Below are 21,052 nucleotides of genomic sequence, written 5' to 3' on the forward strand. Positions count from 1 at the left end.
TCTCAATCCCTTAATCGTGGTTTTCTTTTACAATGTACTATTTCATGCACACAAAAATATACAAGGCATGCTAATACAATCAGCACTCACACACCCACCATAACAAAAATATTACCAATATTTTTTAAGTTACCTAAACGCTCCTTTCTGTTTCCTTCCCTCTGCCTTCCTTCTCAGAGATAACCACTATCCTGAATTTTAGGTCTGTCATTCTCTTGCTTGCTTTCAATAGTTCTACTATAATATATTGTATATATCCCTAAACAATGTTTTTCACTATTTCCTTTTTTATTTAAAAATGGGATCATATGTAGTCTTCCATGATTTTTCTAACACTCTTATAAGATTCACCTATACTACTGCATATACCCTACATTAATTTTTACTGTTGAGTAATATTTCATTATATAAATATACCACAATTTATTTATCCATTCTCCTGTCAGGGGTTACTTGGCTATTTGGGGATTTTTTGTTTTCAGTATTATAAAAATTGTTACTATAATTATTCTTATACATAATGACAAGTATATTTTTCAGCTCTATGTTCCATACTATTTTGTAAAGTCTTCATAAGAATTCACACTGCCATCAGCAACATATAAGAGTTCCCAATAATTGCCATCTTGACCAATTAATAGGTATTGGAAGACTTCGTTTAAATGATAGATTCTATTTCTTCATAGTCATAACTTGAGGTATTTGTCTTGTTTGTTTCTCAAATCATAAAGTTATTTAACTTAACCAAAAGCACTTTTTGTACTTAAGTACAAAAGAGAGTTGCTTGTTTCTTCTTATTTAGTCTACTGATATGGTAAGTTATATTTCCAGACTTTCAATGTTAACCTACCCTAGGATAAATCCAACTTGGTCTTTTTTTTTTTTTTTTTTTTCCTTTTTTGAGACAGGGTCTCACTCTGTCACTTGGGGTGAAGTACAGTGGTGTCATCATAGCTCACTGCAACCTCAAATTCCTTGGCTCAAGCAATCCTCCTGCCTCAGCCTGGAGAGTTGCTGGGACTGCAGGTGCACATCATCATGCCTGGCTAATTTTTCTATTTTTTTGTAGAGATGGAATCTCATTATGTTGCTCAGTCTGGTCTCAAACTCCTAGGTTCAAGTGATCCTCCCAATTCCACTCCCCAAAGTGCTGGGATTACAGGCGTGAGCCACCACACCTGGCCTATTTATCTTTTTAAATAAACTGCTAGGATTTAGTTTGCTTATAATGGTTCAGTAATTTTGCATTAATTGTAAGACTGGAATGAAATTCTCCCTTCTGGTACTATCCTTCTCCAGTCCAGGTATCAATTACACTAGCTTCACATAATGACTTTGAAATGTTTTCTGGTTTTCTATTTTTTTCAAAGAGTTTGTTTAAAATTGGAATGCTTTGTTCTTGAATGTTTGGTAGATACTGCCTATAAAACCATTTGGGTCTTATGTTTCCTATGTGTTAAGATTAAAATTGCCAATTCAATTTTTTAAGTGGTTAGAGAATTATTCAGGCTTTCTATTTCTTCTTATTGTGTTATGTTTTTCTAAGAATTTTTCTGTTTTGTCTAAGTTTTCCTATGTACTGGTACAAGGTTATTCATAATATTCTGTTCCTTTAATCCCTCCCTTATCTATAGTTATGTCCTTTTTCAATTCCTAATTTTGTGGGGTTTTTGTTCTTTACTTCATTTTTTCTTATCTTTCATTTAAGTTAAATACCATTTAAGGATATACATTTACCTTTACATTCCGCTTCTGTGACACCCATGTACTTTGATATATTTTCCTTATGATTCAGTTTTAAGTAAATATCCATTATGATCTCATTTTAGATCCATAAGTTATTTAAAATCATATTTTCCAATGCCCAATTGATCTTTTTGTTATGGATTTCTAACAACTGCACTGTGATTAGATAGCATATTTATAACACTTTTTTGAAATTTGTTTAGAATTTCTTTATAGACTATGTGTGGTCAATTTTCACATTCTCTAACTGTTGGGTGCTGGGTTCAAGTTTGTTAACTATGGTGTGTTTTCTAAATCTTTATTGATGTTTTTGTCTTTCAAAAAATTTCATTCTTTATGTCTTTAAACATTTTATATAAATTTATACTTTGTAACTGAAAATTGCATTATCTTAAGCCTCTGCAGGTCTAAAATCTGTTTTTTCATCTGGTGGCTTGTTTCCTTGTATGTTTGGTGCTTTTTTTCTTTTTTAAAATGAATTTATATTTCATTGAACTTAACTTGTGGAAATCATGGAGCCTATACTGGATTGCTCTCCTCCAGAGAGGCTTTGCACTCCCTCTTGCTAGAATCAGGGTGCACTTCTGTCCTGAGAACACATTAGCCTCATGCAAATGTCTGGGCCTAATGCAAGAGGAGTCTCAGGTTGAGACCACTGGCTTGAAGAAGGTGAGTCTGCATCCCTGTGCTGGTGTCTGCAATTACTGCTCACCCTCTCCCCAGGCTCTATCCTTTGCCAGCAACTCTGGTTCACACACAATTGCTTACAACTCACAATTCAGATTTAGCCACTGGTGTTTTTTAGTTGACTGCTTATTTTTTTTTGGACCCTGGAGATTTCTCTTAATGTCTTGAGAGTTCAGCATTATTTAAGAAATATGTTGGTCATAATTCATTCAGTAGTATTGTAGAAAAGCTATTCGGAATACCCAGTCTGCCGGCAGAAGTCCATTATTCAGCTTTAAAAAGTTGAATTTCTTCAAGTGCATTTTTCTGATTTAATACCAATTTACAGACAGTGAAAATCATTTAGATGAAAAAGAAAAAACAGTGATGAAAAGCAAACAATATTGGAGCAGAAAAGTATTTCTTACCCGCAGATATGCTATCAGTTCCTCACACTGCATCTGTCCCCCCCTTGAAATAGTCATGTTCTTGGAGTGACCCGGGGACCTGTTATGGAGAAACAGTGCTCGTCGAATTGCTCCCTTTTGCTTGAGTTTATCCAAAAGAAGCTCCACCTGGAAGTCTATAAAAACCAAAGGATTTATAACCAACATATTCTTTATGGACCCCTATCCGTCCTAGAGTTTTCATGTAAACAGAGATATTTATTCCTTAAGAAGTAATTTGCATCTAATTCATTAAAAATGTCTATACATTGTAGTATGAATAAATATTTAATCATAATTAAAAAATTAATCTCACAATTCCCAAAGGAATATCATGCATAATCCAAATAATGATATAAGTAAAACAATAATTAGGCAGAGGAGAAATTTTATCTTTTAAGCCAAGAGGAGAAAGTCCAGAGGTGAAACATGTGAATTAAGATTTCCACCATTAATCCAAGTAGCAAGACTCTTGCTGATTTTGATTAAGAAGTATATACTAATATGCACCCATCCTATTAAATACTGTGCTGAATGAACGGTGTGCATCACTTGCAACTCTTGCTTCTAATGCAGCTATCATAAGTGACCAAATAATTCTTAAATAGGTCAAGAATCATCTTAAAATGAATATGCAGCCAACAGTACAAAGCATAGTTATTAGGATTATTGCCTTCCAAGATTCAGTTCTTTAAATCGTTTCTTAAAAAGAGGTAAGAGTACAAATCTTTATAACCACAAGTTTCTCTAAATATTGACCTTCATTTCAAATTTAGGTGAAAAGCCAGGGTGATTTTGCTTCACATTCTGTTCTATCCGGCCACAACGCCCTCCTTGCAGTTTCTCAAACACTGTGCACATCCTGCTTCAGGCCTCCTGAACTCCGCCTCTTCTGTGTGAAACATTCCTCCATACACCCCATAGCTCCCTCATTTCCTTCTGGCCTCTACTGAAAAGTTATCTTTCCATGAGACCTTGCTCGGCTACCCTGTGTAAACTCACATACATACACACACACCCAACAGTTTTAAGTTATCTTCTCCACTTTATTATTACTCATAAGTACTTGCAACTATCTAACACACTGACAGATCTGGGCAATAATTATTTAACACTCCTACCTTGCTCTCAGGACCACATCAACCATTTTAAGAAAGGAAGAGTACAGTTTGCTGTGTCGATTAAATTTAGTGACTAAACTTTTTCTCCTTCTTCTCACTATTTCTAAACTGCCTCTACTCCTGAGATTGCTGGGGGCTTCCCCAAGACATGAAATATAAACTTCTCAGTAGATCATCTACTTATAAATAATGATCCTCATTTTTCTTGTAGAGGTCATTTATCTCACCACTGGTAACCATTTAACCTTATAAAGGTCATATGTTTAACATTTTGTGGGTTATTTCACTTACAATGTCCATAAAATAAGTGTATTGTTTCTAAATTGGCTTAAGAATTACCAAAGTAATTATGTTGCAATCTTAAATGTCTTTAAGCGTAAACATTCAAATAAAAAACAACAACAATCTGAGTAACTATTCAACTATCCTAAAATGTTTTTTTAGGTGCTGTATATGCAGCATCATGAAAATAACATGATTTTCCATAGAACACTTACTAAGTTTCCTGGGAAGTGCTCCTTTGCCATCTGCCTTTAAGCAGAACCTGACATTAAAACTGTGGGAAAATAAAAAAATACATAAATTCTATAATCCAGTTTAGACATATTTTTGAATACTTTTCTAATACATAGTTTATATTGTAAAGTCTTGTATCTTTCCTCGTGTCTTAATATTATTTTTAAAACATGAAATTATACAGACTAATCTAATTCATCCTTCAGTAATTTAAGCACAGTTCCTTTCATGGTACCTTAATGAGAAAAAGAAAAAGAATTTCTATAACTCCTCTCAAGTTTATAGAACCCATTGATAAATCTAAATGAGGAAAATGACAGTTCAGATTTAAAATACTGTTTCATTTAATAAAGGATCCACCAAAGCTTCCTTTAATTAGCAAGCTCCTCTAGAGAAGTGTTTTTCATAATTTATTAACAAGTTATGAAATCAGTTCAATAAGTTGTGTCTAGCATCTTAAAAAAAAACTAAATAAATTGACTTAAGCATCAAGGGTAAGTATGATTTCACAAAACTTTTATTTTAATTACATATATGTGTTTACTGGAATTATAATGCAAAATGTATTTCTTACTATATGCCATAGTCGAAAATCATATGAAAGCTAGTTCTATGCTTTCATATGCTGCAGTTAGTCCATTTGAAGCCTTTGAATTATTAGCATAATTATAAGCATACTATTGGCAACCTCGCAGAGACATGCAGGGTGAGTGAAGAGTAGAAAGGCAGTAAAACTTAAAACCAAAATCTTGAAAACAACTTTATTACCAATCAATAAAAACAAAGAAATATTACTGAATTTTAACGTGACCTAATAAAAAATTAAAATTTCACAATTTTAATAACTATAATAATTTTAAAACAATTCAAAAATAATGCAAAAATAAATTAGGAAAACTATCTGATTAGCTCTTTTGAAATAAAATTTTCCTAGCTACCAATCATTCCAACCTGCAACTGTAAGTTCTTTGCAATTTTGCTGTGTGTTTCCCAAAGTGGGCTGGCTACTCATGGTGATTTTAGTAGTATATTATGGGTCAAGATTTTTCATTATTTTGATATTTATTTTGACATGTATGAGAAAGATATTGGTTTTTACATTTTATTTTTAAATATTTTGAAGGAAAAGAGTCAATTTAAAGAAAATCTTAAGAAAATTATAATACAGTTAGAATGAAAATAGAGCAAAAATCATGAAATAAGCATACAAATGATGAAGACTAGAGAAAGAATGGACTAGAGAAGAATTCCAATATTGAATTTGTGAAAAAATATTATATTTTTCCTTGGAAACTAAAGGAACAAGTAGAAGACCAATAAATTAGAGCAAAATAATTTTTTTCATACAGGTATTCACAGATACTAAATCTGAAAACACATCTTTTAAAAATTTAAATGATCATGAGCCTGTTTTGAATTAAATATAAATGAATTCTGAGACCTTATTAGCTTTTCCTTCTTTTTAGAAATATTCATTAACCATGCATAATTCTTTAAAAATTAATTTTATACTAGTTTATAGAGTATTTCTAGATCCTACTACATATCTTCTTTGGAGCACTATTTCAACAATCCATCCTATAACATGAAAATAGAGTGTACCCCTAGAAACTGTTTTAGCAATATTTCAGCCCTACTGCCTTCACTTCCAATTATTCTTATAATGATTGAACAAATAATCACAATAATAACTATTACTAAACAAATACCCTTACCAGGAAACTTTGAGAGCTGTCCCAGGCAGTGGGCAGGTTTTATTGTCTTGATTTAAAATGCTAGGGTACACTTCAAGGCCAGCATTTACAGTGATAACTGGTCTGGCCCTAGGGAAAAAAAAGAAGAAGAAGAAGAAGAAGAAAGTTATTTAAAAAGTTAGATTGATTCTAAGCATTTTAGGTTCACATTCACTTCACACACAGTACAGTGTCTACTAAAGCACTGTCTGTAATAGTAAAAAGAACAGGAACAAACTAAATGGAGATGACCAACTGTCTCAATTTGCCCAGAACTGTCCTAATTTTAGCACTGAAAGTCCTGCATCCTGGGAAATTGCTCAGTTCCAGGCAAAGTGGGACAATTGGCCAGCTTATCTGAATTCAGTGCATCAAAGCAGAATGGTCCCATAAGTTATGGGATATCTACCCAATGCAGTGTAGTACAGTGGGGAAAATGTGAGCCATAAATCCATCTGTGCTGATATGGGATGATCTCTAAAATATATACAAAATACAATTTTAGCAGGAGAGAAAAAAAGCCCACTACGTACAAAGAATGCCTGTAGACAGACAGACATACACATAATTTTTTAATGCACAGAATATTTCTGTTAGAATATAGCAATAAATTAGTAATTGGTATGAGAAAAAATATATTTTTTATTGTATGCTCCTTTTGTATTGTTTGAATGTTTACCACATGCATGTATTATTTCCTTAACAGCAGTTTTAAGAAACTAAAACAATAAATTAAAATAAATATAGCTTTCCAAAGTTCAGATACACAGGTTTAAATCCTGTACAAAAATACAGGAGGTTTACATCAATGTGCCTGTCTCAAAAATGATAAATCCCTGAAATCCGTTAAGTGCACATGTTGCTCCACAGCTGTAATTAAATTGATCTATCATAAACTGTATTACACAGCACCAATGTTAGCTTTACTGCCGTGTATAAACTCAGCCCGTAGAAGTGTAAACATCTTACTCTTCTTGGGATGCCAGCTGATATTCTAAGGCATGAGGAATTGATGAAATACAGAGAATAACTGAGAACATGTATGAAGCTGGGAAATAGAGATATTTGAATTCATACATGTTGCTCTAATAAAAATTTTCATTTTGAGATTCATTACAGACTGCCCTTGTGGTCACAGAATACAGAGGCACAAGCACCAAGTTAATTTCATGCCTCTTACAGGAAAATGTAAACCCGTGTAATTTTTAAAAAGAGATTTAAAAAAACACAGGAGAATACCTTTGAACATAATTTAAAAGACAAAGGGAAAATTCTGAATGCTTTTCTAAATAAAAAAGTCTACAGATTTCTCTTCTTTGGAACCTCCTTGTATAAATACTATTTATATAGTTAAATGGAATAAGTTCTAGTGTTCAATAGCACAGTAGGGTTGACTATGGTTAAAAATAATTTATTGTATATTTCAAAATATCTAGAAGAGAGAATTGCGAATGTTCCAACACAAAGAAATGATAAATGCTTGAAGTGATGGATATCCTAATTACTCTGATTTGATCATTAAACATTGTATGTATGTATTGAAGTGTCATTTGTACTCCATGAATATGTACTATTATATATCATTTAAAAAGTACTATTTGCCTGTAGCAAATCTTGAATAAGAACAAATTTTATCATTGCTTCAAGAAAATTAAACTGAAATTCAAACACTGGCACTTCACTAAAAAACTTTCAAATAATTCAGAATATTTCTATATTACAAGATATTAAACATGCTCACCTGTATAAGACAGCTCTATCTACACCAAATGCTCCTACAATTAAGTCTTAAGAGAGTGAAAAAACATGTTAATAACAATAATGGTTTTTAAAATTTATATACCATTCTATAAAACTTTAAATGCACATAAAAAGATTTAAATATATCCTCAAAACTATTCATTAAGAGGTTGTACGGTAATACCTACAAGGCTAAAATATATGAAAACTAGTGAATTTGTGAGGATTCTTTTATTCAAGGAATATTTTTTGAGCTCCAACTATTTCAGATACAGTCTAGGCCCTTGGGGCTACAACAGTAAATAAAAAAGACAAAAGACAAAAAATATATAAAATAAAATAAATTACTATGAATAAGTTATCATCGGTGGCAAAAGCTCATCACAGACTAGTCTTTGATCTAGATGGATATAAATATTTTTAATGAGTATTAGTAAAAATTGCAACAATAAGAAAGTGCATACCCCCCAAACATACATACCCTCAAAGGAAAAACCTTTAAAAATGCCTATGGATTGGATTTTACAAATTCATTGTAAAATTTCTTTTTCTTTCTATTTCTCATTTCAAAACAATGCAAACAAACCCCAAAAGCACATTACATATATGCTGAATAGGATACCAGATGGCATTCAAATCAGCAAAAACAGAATGCATTAGTTTCTATACGGCACTGGTTCAACTGGTTCATGATTCAGAAAAAGTGAAATCAGAGCTATATCTCACAGTATACCCAAGCTAAATTTGAGGAAGTCCTTCCTAAGCAGAAAAGCACATGACAAAACATAAAAATAGTAGTTGGATTACATAAAAATTTAAAACTTCCTTATGCTCGAAATGCTAATTGACAAACTAGAAAACATATATAAGAATTAAGGAGTAAATGTTCTCAATATTTAAGGCATTGTGCAAATTAAAAAAAAAAAAAAAGCCGGGCAAGGTGGCTCACGCCTGTAATCCTAACACTCTGGGAGGCCGAGGCAGGTGGATCGTTTGAGCTCAGGAGTTCGAGACCAGACTGAGCAAAAGCCAGACCCCGTCTCTACTAAAAAAAAAAAAAAAAAAAAAAAAAGAAAGAAATTATATGGACAACTAAAAATATATAGAGAAAACATTAGCCGGGCATGGTGGCGCATGTCTGTAGTCCCAGCTACTGGGGAGGCTGAGGCAGGAGGATTGCTTGAGCCCAGGAGTTTGAGGTTGCTGTGAGCCAGGCTGACGCCACAGCACTCTAGCCTGGGCAACAGAGACTCTGTCTCAAAAAAAAAAAAAAAAAAAGAATGAAAAAAAAGAAAAGAAACACATCTCAATAGGAGGAAAAAGACATAAAAAGGAAATTCAAGAAAGTAAATGTAAATATACAATTAAACAAAAATGCTTACCTTTACTAATAATCAAAAACTGTTAATTAAAGCAAAATAACACTATCTACTTGTTACATAGTAAAAAATTATTTTAAAAGAGGCACAAGTATAAGAGAATGATCACTCGTTTGCTGCTGGTGAGTGCTCAAAAAAAGGTGATAAAAACTTTCCTGTGGAGGGAGTGGAATTGTAACTGACAATGTGTATTAACACCCTTAAAAAAAACTGTACACCCTTGACATAGCAATTCTAGAATTTTGTCCAAAGGACATAGTCAGAAGTATGCAACAGATTTATAAACAAAAATGTAAAAGCCCAAAAATAAGGTAGAATACAGTATGGTACAGTTATTTGTTACAATGGGAAATAGAAGATTCATGTTTTAGAAGCATAATAAAATGAGGCAATGTTTCTGATTCTTTAAATGAATAAAATATACTATGAATGGCACATAAACTATGATTCCATTTTGTTAAATAAAAAGTATGTGAATACATAGGAAAAAATTGATAGGATATGCGTTGCTATTTTTCTAAAAGTTCTATAATGTATTGAATTTATAACAAAAAACTCTTTGAAATAGTGCTAATTTATAGATAAGAATCAACTTCAGTTATTATTTCCAGAAGCAGTTCAACATGCTTATATATTGATCTCATATTAACTGTTCCAATAACAAAAGTCATTTAAATTTTCTACATTATATTTCATCTAAAGAAAAGATCCATTTTGACCCTAGATCTATTATAATACTCCAAAGTGTATAAGAACTAGAAAAAGGCCTTACTTACTCTACTGGATTAACCTAGTGGACAACCTGGGGCAAATTACCATTCTCAGTCTCTTCACATCGAGAAAATGGTATAATAGTGAGCTAATCTAGCCTATATTCCTCACAAGGCTTATTGGGAGAATAAAATAACACATTTCTTAAAAATCACAATGATTAGTCAAATCCATAAAAATGCTAGATAATTAAAAAGAAATCATGATGGCTAACATTTTATACCTAAATATAGGTATCAAAATATCACATGTGCCCCCAAAATGTGTATAACTGTCATATATCAATAAAAATAAATAAATAGATAAAAAGAAGCTCTGAATATATCAATAAATAAAATATATTTCCAGTTAAAGTAAAAAAAAAAAATTGAATGAGCATTTAGCTTTTCTTTATAACTTCTATAACATTTTTCTCTGACACTTTATTATAGACTTCAGGGCAATAAAAGAAACTCAGAGTATGTGTTTCATATCGTACACTTCCAGGAAGTACAGCTATCTTTTTTTCACACCCCTTTCAGTGAAGAAAACAATGCCTTGAATATAGTAGAGGCTTGATCAATACTTGAAATATTGAATTGAAATGATTTAAAATATAAATCAAGAGAATAGTAACTAATACTATCTGCAATTAGGACTGGAAAATCTAAGAGCTCTATGTATTTATAGGAAAGCACCTGGATATCCATTTTTGTCTATATCTGTGGCTCCTTTCATGGAGTAGCCAAAGCTTGGTGGCATGCTTCGAGCAGCCCACTGCCCTTCCAGGATTTGAGATGGTACCGCATTCAAGCCCGTTGATCTTCCATTGAAGACATAAACGATTCCTTTTTTATCTTCACCCCCATATGGAGCAGCAATCGCAATATCTGTGAGGCAAAATGAGGAAGGGGAAGAGGAGGAGAATGAGAGAAGTAATAAAGAGGAGAAGAAGGAGAAGGATGAGGAAAGATGGAAAGAAAACAGGAAAGAGGACAGGATGGAAGGAAGAAAGCCTTAGTACTCACAATTATTTATATGAAGATCTTAATATTTATAGAACCCATTTATCATGACAAATATTGATTCAAAGTTTGGTAGGATACTCTTTATTCACAAGCAACAATCTAAATCAAGGAAATTTAAGCAAAACTGCGTAGAAATGACACTAATTTAGAGCCAGATATTATGGGTCTGACCTTAGACAGATCACTTAACCTTTCTGGACTTCAAATGCTTCATCTTTAAAATGAGAGGGGTGCAGGGGTGGGAGGGGGACATCAAAAGATTCATCTAAAGTTTATTTTGGTTCTCAAAATTCCAGTTATTTTGTTTATGTATAGTTTTTGCTTTTTTCTGAAAAGAAGTCAATCTGGCTCAGGAATTTGAAAGTTAGGATTTCATCTTGATCTTATTCAACTTATATTGAAATAACATAAACAAATAATGTTTTAAATTTTAAAAAAAACAGACACCAAATGACCTTTTCTAACTCTAAAATATACTACACATATGTACACTTCTCTCTCTCTCTCTGCTGCTACCACCCTAGACAAGCCGTTGCTGCCCTTTGCCTGGACTTCTAGGCAGCCTTCCACTCCTGCCCCTATAACCTATTCTCTTCAAAACAGCCAAATATTCACCATATCATGTCACACCCACCCCCTTCGTAAAATCCTTCAATTATTTGCCAAAGCATTTAGACTAAGCTCTAAACCCTACCTGGCTTGTTCACTGCTTATCTTGCAAATTTCATTCCTCTTCCATCCCCAGCCCCCAACTTCTTACCCTGGTTCACTCTTCCCAGTAATCCTGGCCTTTTATTTTTCTGTTTCTTAAATACATCGATCTAGTTCCCAACTCTGGGCTTACACTTGCTGTTCTCTCTGTCCTAAGAGCCCCTGGGTTTTCCAAGCCTTTTTCCTTCCGTTTGTCTAAATAGATCAGAAGTCATTCTGACAGAGAGATCCTCTCCGACCACTATCAGCAGTGCACTCGCCTCTAATCTCTCTATCAGACCCTTTATCCAGGTAGTCTCTATCACATGACCTTGCTTTTGTTTTTTAAAACCCATAGTGTTTATCACTGTCTGGATTTCCCATTGTTTACTTACTGTATGGCTCTCCACTGAACAAGAGCAAGTCCATCTTGCCTCTACCAGCCCCTATGGACCAGCCATACCACATTGTTCAGTTTCCTTAATGCACCCAAATTGTCTTATGCCTCCTCAATGACACATCTCCTGACACACCAAAAATACCTTGATCACTCATCTCTATATATGAGACCATTATGCCCAGAAATATCTCAAACACTGTGATGTGTTTGCAGGGTTTATTTGTTTTCATATATGTCGCCCCCATTGGATACTAAGTTCCTTAAGGATATGGGTAGGCCCTCATTTATCCTCCCATTTTCAGCATCTATAAGAGTGGTTGGCTTGCAGTAAACAACAACTAAGAATTTGTTATCCTTAAAAATTAAGTATTTAAATTATGTCAATAAGTGTCCTCCTTTTATCCCTTTTAAACTTTAAAAGTATAACTTCTAAATTGACATAAGCATTAAGAATTTACTAAAATATAATTTCTTACCAAAGATGGCTCTAATATTCAGAAACTAATCAAAATTACCTGTAACTTTTCTAAATCCTTCATTATTTTATACATTTTAATTATTTTTCTCTCTTAGCTGTCATCTGTCTAGTCTGGAAAGTATTACATTTTCATACAATCAATTTCTTCCTCTCATCATTTTAGTTGCTTTTTTCTTTTTTCCTCTGCCTTTCTGGAGAAGTACAGACAAAAACTACATATAATTACCCTGGGGCTATATAAAATTATGGAACATAGCTTTATTGTTTTGTTTTCAATATCCCTCTTGATAATGCCCAGGGTTTTCCTGGTAAGGGTAGGTGGGAAAGGAGGAATATAGGAGTAATAGCACTTCATGTCACCAGGTATGAACAAAAAAAAGATCCAGGTTATAACTAATAACATACATATATAACTATATATCATAGATATAGATAAAATGGACATAAATACAGCACAGATAATTTTCTACCAAAGGCATTATTCTTCACAATCTACTACTGGGGGCAGTAAGACCCAAGGAGAAACTCTGGAAGACCATAACCATCCTCTATGGCATTGATTTATAAAAGTAAAACCTCTCTGTAAAATCTTTGTAAAGCTTCAATGTTTTTAGCTCTTGTTTATATTTGTTGTGTTGACAGATAATATATTTTAATAAAAATATAGAAAGCAGGATGAGATATTGTCTGGATCATGATATTGAGAAAACTTTCTTTAAAGTGGAATATGCAATATGCTGGAATATGCTCAAGACAAGGTGACAGCAAACATGGCCAGGCCTTCCCAGAAAACCTCGGAGTCAGAGGCCCCGCTATATATTAACAGCAAAGAACTCCTTAACTTTATTCAAGGTAGAACTTCAGACTTGGCCCTGTATTTACTAGGTAGTTTTTGTTGCCAAAAAGTAATGATTAAGTCTATTCTGTGGTTTTCTTTTCATGTTTTATTATGAAGTTTATACCATAGCGCCATTTGATTTATGTTAAGCTCTCTTGGTGGTAAAAATCTTTAATACTCTATTTTAGGAAGCAAAATGTACCTTTGAGTAGTTCTTCACTAACATGGAAACTTCTTGGGTTAATCTTAGAGATGACATTTTTAGTACGTGACATACACCTACTCAAGAGGCAGGTGTGGAATCTTGAGGCCATTTTCTTTTCCACTACTATTTAAGACATACTAAGTCATTGTATCTTTAAAGTTTTCTTCTTAATATACAACTTTTCTTTACATTTCAAGGGGGCTAATGCCTACTATATTGTTGCTTACATAAATAAACTAATAGTTCAAATTCTCCATTATGTGATCTCCACAAAGGTTTCTTAGTGTTCTTAAAAAATAGTGTTCTTTAAAAAACAAATAGTGTTCTTTAAAAAACAAATCTTGGTCATTTGGCATTGATAGTTCATGTTTCTGAAAAGAGTGCTATAGTAAAAGCCAACTTTATTTTTCAAAGATATTGACAGCTATTGAAATGGGACTATTATAAAGCAATGGGCTTAAGCCTTTTAAAGGACCAATGAAGGGAGATATAACCACCCTCAGAACATTTCAGGCAGCCAGAGCAAAGTTATGGCTTTAAAAATATTAATGGCTTGTTGTCTGCTAGTTGACTGGTGAAATAAAAAAAAAAAAAGAACACTAAAAAACACATGTATTAATGGCAAATCATACCTTTCAGGTATGCGTGAGGTTTGCATTAGAGTCCGCATTGCCTTGGCAGTGTGCCTGGGAGCATTTTGTACAATTGTAACCACATGGACAGTAGAGGGCACTGCTGCCAAGCAGAACGCAGAGACACACGCTAACCACCACCTAGCACTGGGCTCCACTGGGGATGAATCTCCTTTTAGAAATTAACTGTTCTAACACTCTAATTTGAGGACCCACGAATAAAAACTCATACAGTCAATTTTTAAAAACTTTTCTGACTTTTAAGGGAAAAAAAGCAGCCTATCTTTAAACTTGGTATGTCACACCCAATCCACCTTTCCAGGAAGAGGGTTTGCTCATGTGAACTTCTACAGATGGGGCCATGGGACTTTTCCAGGTGGACACAGATAATCAGGGATCCCCAGTTGCTGAGCTTTGATCTCACCATTGAAGCCGTCCTGGTCCAGATCTCCCAGAGGAGCTATGGCACTGCCAAACCGTGCAAACACCTCAAACCCATTCAGCTTTGTCGTCTGGAAGTCTCCTGAAGCTCTCTGCAGAGACACTGAGACCTGCCCCACCTCTTGGAGTTTGCCGTCAGAGCCACGATCCATGAAGAGAGGTGCTCCAATAAACACATCTGCATAACTAAAAGAACAGAATCTTCTCACCAAAGGCAAGATCAGATTCCACCTATTAGCAGACATATTAAAACTGTTCTCCTCTTTCTACCTCTCTCACAGCCACACTGAAGCAAAAAAGGATTATCATAGCAGTCATTTTAAATTCAAACCTTCCTTTAACTCTTTTAAGAAACTATGAGTAATTCATAAAATTACTTTATTTTTTCATGTTATAAAAGCTATTGAAAATAATTATGACCAACACAGAGGTTTTCTAGCATGCATGATTAAAGTTGCTTCAAATTGCTTCCTTAATAGAAAGATTAGCAGGAAGGGGACAGAAAAACAGAAGAAAAAATCTTCAGTTTTAGTAAAGCGTTCATAAACACGAGAGAAAAACTGTTTCTGGAAACATTGTTTTAAACTTACTCATCCCCATTAATGTCAGTGGCAGCTACAGAAAATCCGAAATATGCAGCCATCTGGAAAACGAGATGAAAATGAAATGTTTGTATTTCATGCAACTAGTTTAGGCAATTAACATTTGTAGGATATGTAACCAATAGGAAGGGTTGTTTTTCTTCTCTGCACATAGTGCTTCAATCTAAATGTCTTCTCTTTTGTTTATTCTGACAATGCAACGACAATCAGGTAATGAGGCTTATTTATTTTCCTAGAGTACAGGCAAAACATATTCTACATATATCATCCCAATGTCATCAACACATGCCACTTAAGTCCCAGTACAATCAATTCTTTCCCAGGTCTATCCTATCATCTCCCTTTCTCCCCACTTCCCAAAGCACAACAGACTCAGGCACACTAACAGAAAGACATACAGTCAGATAGATGTTTTAATTGAACCCAACAAGTTATATGTGAATGCCTATGCAGTGAGAATAATAGACAATAATTATTAGTAATAGATAACAATTGACTCTCCCTATGTGAAATAACTACTAAAGAAATTGCTGTTTGGAAAAACATGGAAAGAGCTCATTTTTATCTCACATCTCAATCACTTGCCAGATGGCTTTGCTTTTGAATTACATATAATACAAAAGTGTTTGGGTTTATCATGAGCTTATTCTGCATACGGAGAAGGAATGTCTGAGAACCATAGGAGCCCACTGGCCATCACAGACCGAGCAGCCTAGCTGGAAATAAATGTGAAACATGAAAGTTCTAAAGACAGCCCAACATGCAAAACAAAACTAAAAGAGATAACAGATTAAATACAAACTAAGGTGAAGAATGAGTCACCAACCAAAAAAAAAAAAACATTAACAGTGCTTCCAAAATTTGATTAGCTCAGATACCAGGAGGGAATGTTAAGGGAGATTCCTACATTACCAAATATGGAGTTGATAACGGTATAATTGAGAAAATAAAAGGTGTGCTCTGTATTCAATGACAAGATGAGAGCTTATGGAATGGTGTCTGTGTCTGGGGTACCATGTTGATGTGCTGACTAGAATGTAACAGAATAATTACTCATGGCCTTACTCTCTCAGGGTGTTTGGCCTGACGGTATAAAAGACGGCACTTACTGAGACAAGTTTTGCCCTGTACACTACGATTGAAATGTTTTCAATGGATTCTTACAACTACCCCATGAAGAAATTACCAGCACCCATGTTCTTATGAATGAGGAACCAGATTTACAGTGGTAAATACTTTGTCTAATGCAATAACAGACTGAGCATGGACAGCTCAGGTCTCCCTTCATCCGGAACCCATTCTCCTCCCCCTGCTCCCCATTGCTAAGGAGCAATAAAGCAAGTATCGCTGAACACATGCAACAGGGTCCAGAGACAAACATGGACATCAGACAGGAGAAGCTGCTTGAGCTGCAGCAGTCACAGCAGCACAAAGAGATCACCAGCCCTGTAGCAACTCTAGCTGCCCTTCAGTTACAAGCCTCTCCGTGTTCAGCATCAGCCCTGGCTGCCACACAAATGGGACGAGGTTTCTGGGGACCCTGAATCTAGTCACTCATCCAATCAATCCTCTTCCAAAGCCCAACAATCTCAACCAAACAAAACTTGGGCTTGAATCCCAGATACGCACACTATGAGGCTTTTTTCCTCTATTACTGCTTAATTTTTCCTTTATCACTACCAACTTAGTATTTAATTCTTTGAGATTTACAATACAGAGTATTATAATACACCTATACTTGCAGAGAATGTCTAATACTTAAAAGTACTACTTTTTTTCTAGTTTGACAATTCAGATCTTTCTTTTCTTTTATTGTTTTTAATTATTATGGGTACATAATAGTTGTATATCTTTATAGGGTACATATGATGTTTTGATACAGGCATATAATGTGAATTAATCAAATCAGGGTAATTGGAGTATCTATCACCTCAGACATTTACCATTTCTTTGTGTTAGGAACATTCTAATTCCACTCTTAGTTATTTTAAAGTATATTCTAGCTTACTGTTGATTACACTTTGTTGTGTTATCAAATATTGTTCATTCTAGCTAACCATATTTTGTACCCATATGGTGGGGATAGTTAGGGGCTACAAAAAGTACTATTTTAACTGAAGAACAGTTTATTTCATGGAGTACAAATGAAGTTTGCTTGTAATATACATAATTTACACATCTGTGCCATGCTTTCTTTTTTTACATATAATAAAATTAAAAGGTATAGATTATTGCCTAAAGGAAAATTTAATGTCATCATCAAAGAAAAATTAAGTTTTTGTGGTTTTGTTTGTGAGTAATTTGATTTTGTATTTCCTAAAAACAAACAAACAAAAACTAAAAATGAGCCATACAAAAGGCTTTGTTTACACAAACTACTTTGGTTAAAGCAAAGGTGAAATATTTAAAGCCTAACTTGTATCTACAATACTGAATATTGTGGAATCATTAAACCATCTGGTACTGGCAAGAAAAGTTTTAAGATATCAGAAAATACTGATAAAATGTTGAGTGTAAAAAGCAAGACATAAAATTAAAAACACAGAGTAAATCAATGTAAAAAGCAAGACATAAAACCACACAGTAAATCAATTTTTACACACACACAGAAATACACCAAAATAATAATAATTTGATAGATTATCTGCTTGACTGGATTATAAGTGACTTGTATACTTTTCTTCATTTCCCAAATTTTCTCCTATGAATATATACTGCTTTTATTTAACATGCTAGAGGGCATGGAATAACATTTTAAAAGCATACCTGCTCACCAGTAAAATTGTATAAGGAGGACATGTTCTTCCCATCATAAATATAAACCTGTGCAAGAAAAACAAAAGTATATGAAATACAGTAAAATAAAAGATAACTCCGAGATTTTTTTAAAAACACCTTTTAACTTTCCTACCATTCCCAAAGTCCTCGCTGCTCTTGGAACTCCTGAAACAAAGTCTGGGAAGAAAACAAAATAAAACAAATTGTTCATTTTTAAGACCAACATTGGAAATTACAGAAGAAAGTGGCTAAGTCAGAAAGCTTTCAGTTTTCCTTTATTACTTGAGTAGAAAATAAATAATAGATTTATAAAAACTGATATTCCATAATAATCCCAGCATTTGTTAACTACAAAATTAAAATTTACAAAATATAGGAAGATTCTTGAAGATTTTCAAACATATGCAAATAAGCCCTTAAGTCATTTATAATCTTGTTAAACAAGAACAGACAAAATAAAGTGACCTAAGAATGAAGAAAAGCTGTATTTACAGTAATGAAAAATAATATAGAGCAAACTGAAATGTAGAAGTTGCTGTGGCACAGAAATGTGATCAAAATCAGGTAAAGTCTATGATTCCTAAATTGAGCCCAAAGGAAGACGGACGGACAAAGACAGGATGCGGTAATAACCTTATAGACACAGTCCATAAGCTAACAAATCCTGCCTAAAGAAAGAAGAAACTAAGCCTCTCCCAGGGACTGAATTTGCTGAAAGCAAGGAGGAAGCTGAAGAAATCCCCAATAGTGCTGGGGACTAGAAAGGAGCAGAAGAGAAAGAGGCTGAGGCTGACAGTGGCCGTCTCAATTTCAGTGGACACTAGAGGAAGTTTAGCACAGACCAAGCTTGGATTCTTCTCAGTGTGCTGACATCACCCTTATTTCTCCTGCTATATTCTATAACAATGCTTTAAATTTCTGAAAAATTTCAATACCACATGAATCCAAGGCTTAATCTAAATATTTTCAAAAGGATTAAATATAGTTCAAGTACTTCATACCGTCTATGCCATCACCATTGAAATCTCCTACAGCCACTGAATAACCTAAATGGGGAACCAAAGATGAGACACCATTAGGGCAAGGAACAGCTACCTTCAGCATACTTGTTGAGTACGCTTTCCTTAAAAACATTTTCAAGTAACTACTTTAATTATGCAACATTTTGTCCTCTAAGGGTAACAGATTCATGTCTATAATAAATGAATTTTAAAAGAAATAATTGAGTTAAGTAGTCCAATAGGATATCACTATTAGAGAAAATAAGATTGTTTTATTAACTTTACAAAGAAGTCTGTTAAAAACAGGGAAAATTTACAATTCATCAAAAAGAAGAAATGAATAGATTCTTTTAATCAGCAAGTACTATTTAATATTTCTGTTGTGTATGACTTGTTTTGATAAATAAATTTAAAGAGAAAGAACAAATGTTAATAAATCCTAAAGACCAAAACTGTAGTTTAACACAGTGCATACAAGTTCAAGAGTTAGACTGCCTGGGTCCAAATCTCAGAACAGCAAGTTATAAGACAGTGACTTTGGGCAAATTATTTTGCCTCTCTGTGCCTCAGTGTTTGTACCTACAAAATGGGGGTAGTAACAGTATGTTTTCACAGCCTTGTTGTGAGGACTAAATGAGTAAATACAGTATCTAGAACAATGCCTAGAACATAGATAGCATATCTTAAAGGTTAGCTATTATTATCATTGTATAAATAATCACTCTTGAACTTCAACTACTGAAATGTAACATAATCTAAGTACTCAATAATTTCAAATTGTACATTTCTTATATTTTAAAAAATCTTAATCTATTTCACATAAAAGATTTTATACAACATATGCAAATATAGGACAAATATACCACAACTGCATAAAATTTGGTTTTACCTACCCAAGTAACTGTCATCAAATATAGCTTGTGCAGTCCGAGTTGCTAATTGGTTATTATACTTGATGCTGTAAACATTGGGGTCATATTTAGATACAATTTCTGCCACTTGATCTGAAATGAGCTGACCTAAAAGACATATATATATATAATAAGTAACTTTCTAATGGTAACTTTATGATGCAGACAAAGATGGCTCCTGCATGAATGAAAACAGTATATTAGTATTTCTAATTATTAGTCTTAAATAACTCTCCTTGATAATGCTAAATCTGAAATTTGATATTCTTTTTTAACTTATGATTATTTCTATTTAAGCCAGTACTTAAAATTAGTCTCTGCTAATAAAAATTTTAAAAAACAGGATTTGTCTAAACTCACTAAACATCAATGTTAAATAAATGGAATAAGAAAACCAAAGACTATTTCCCCCCCAAAAAAAATCCATTAAAGTTGAAAATTTTACTGAAACAATTAAATACTGTTACCATTATAATCAGAATAATTGGTTCAGTTGATTTTTTTAAACTGGTTATCTGGACACCTTTATGAGGCAACTTGAAAGGGTGAGTTCACTTTTGTTCACAACCTTATGCTATTAAGTAGGCAAAAAATCTAGATGACTACACAAAAATCAGACTGCCTTCCACCCCAAAAAAGATTGGCTGATTTATCAAATGTCATCTCCATAACATAGAGAAAATAATTTCTTCTCACTTCTGATGTTTTAGAAAAAAATTATAAAGGCTACAGTTTTCAGTTCTGTTCCAATCTATCCAAATCAATGGGATGTATCTACAGGGCAGAAATACTTTCTTTCTGGGACACTACTTTATCTTCTGTGACTAGACAGTACTGAAAACATAAGACGAGTTCAAAAAATATTTCCTGACTCAAAGAACACTGGAAAATTTATTATCTCTTTTGCATAAAACAAAATAATCATTTTCTCCATTCTCACAGAGACAATTC

General features: G+C 33.5%; 1 protein-coding gene across 2 annotated transcripts in view; it reads right to left on the reverse strand.

Moving 5' to 3' along the window:
• ITGAV (integrin subunit alpha V) overlaps nt 1-21,052 on the reverse strand; it is a 78,309-nt gene that overhangs the window by 20,329 nt on the left and 36,928 nt on the right. For both annotated transcript variants that reach the window (XM_045559991.1, XM_045559992.1), the window contains exons 7-17: nt 20,084-20,209; nt 19,191-19,235; nt 18,323-18,366; nt 18,178-18,234; nt 15,400-15,452; nt 14,793-14,995; nt 10,796-10,987; nt 7,970-8,015; nt 6,211-6,318; nt 4,477-4,535; nt 2,841-2,995 (exon numbers count right to left, since the gene is read on the reverse strand). In XM_045559991.1, the coding sequence (XP_045415947.1) occupies nt 2,841-2,995; nt 4,477-4,535; nt 6,211-6,318; nt 7,970-8,015; nt 10,796-10,987; nt 14,793-14,995; nt 15,400-15,452; nt 18,178-18,234; nt 18,323-18,366; nt 19,191-19,235; nt 20,084-20,209 (1,088 nt within the window). The remainder of the gene's footprint in view (nt 1-2,840; nt 2,996-4,476; nt 4,536-6,210; nt 6,319-7,969; nt 8,016-10,795; nt 10,988-14,792; nt 14,996-15,399; nt 15,453-18,177; nt 18,235-18,322; nt 18,367-19,190; nt 19,236-20,083; nt 20,210-21,052) is intronic.

The sequence above is a fragment of the Lemur catta genome, chromosome 8 (assembly GCF_020740605.2).
Source record: "Lemur catta isolate mLemCat1 chromosome 8, mLemCat1.pri, whole genome shotgun sequence".
Classification (NCBI taxonomy): Eukaryota; Metazoa; Chordata; class Mammalia; order Primates; family Lemuridae; genus Lemur; species Lemur catta.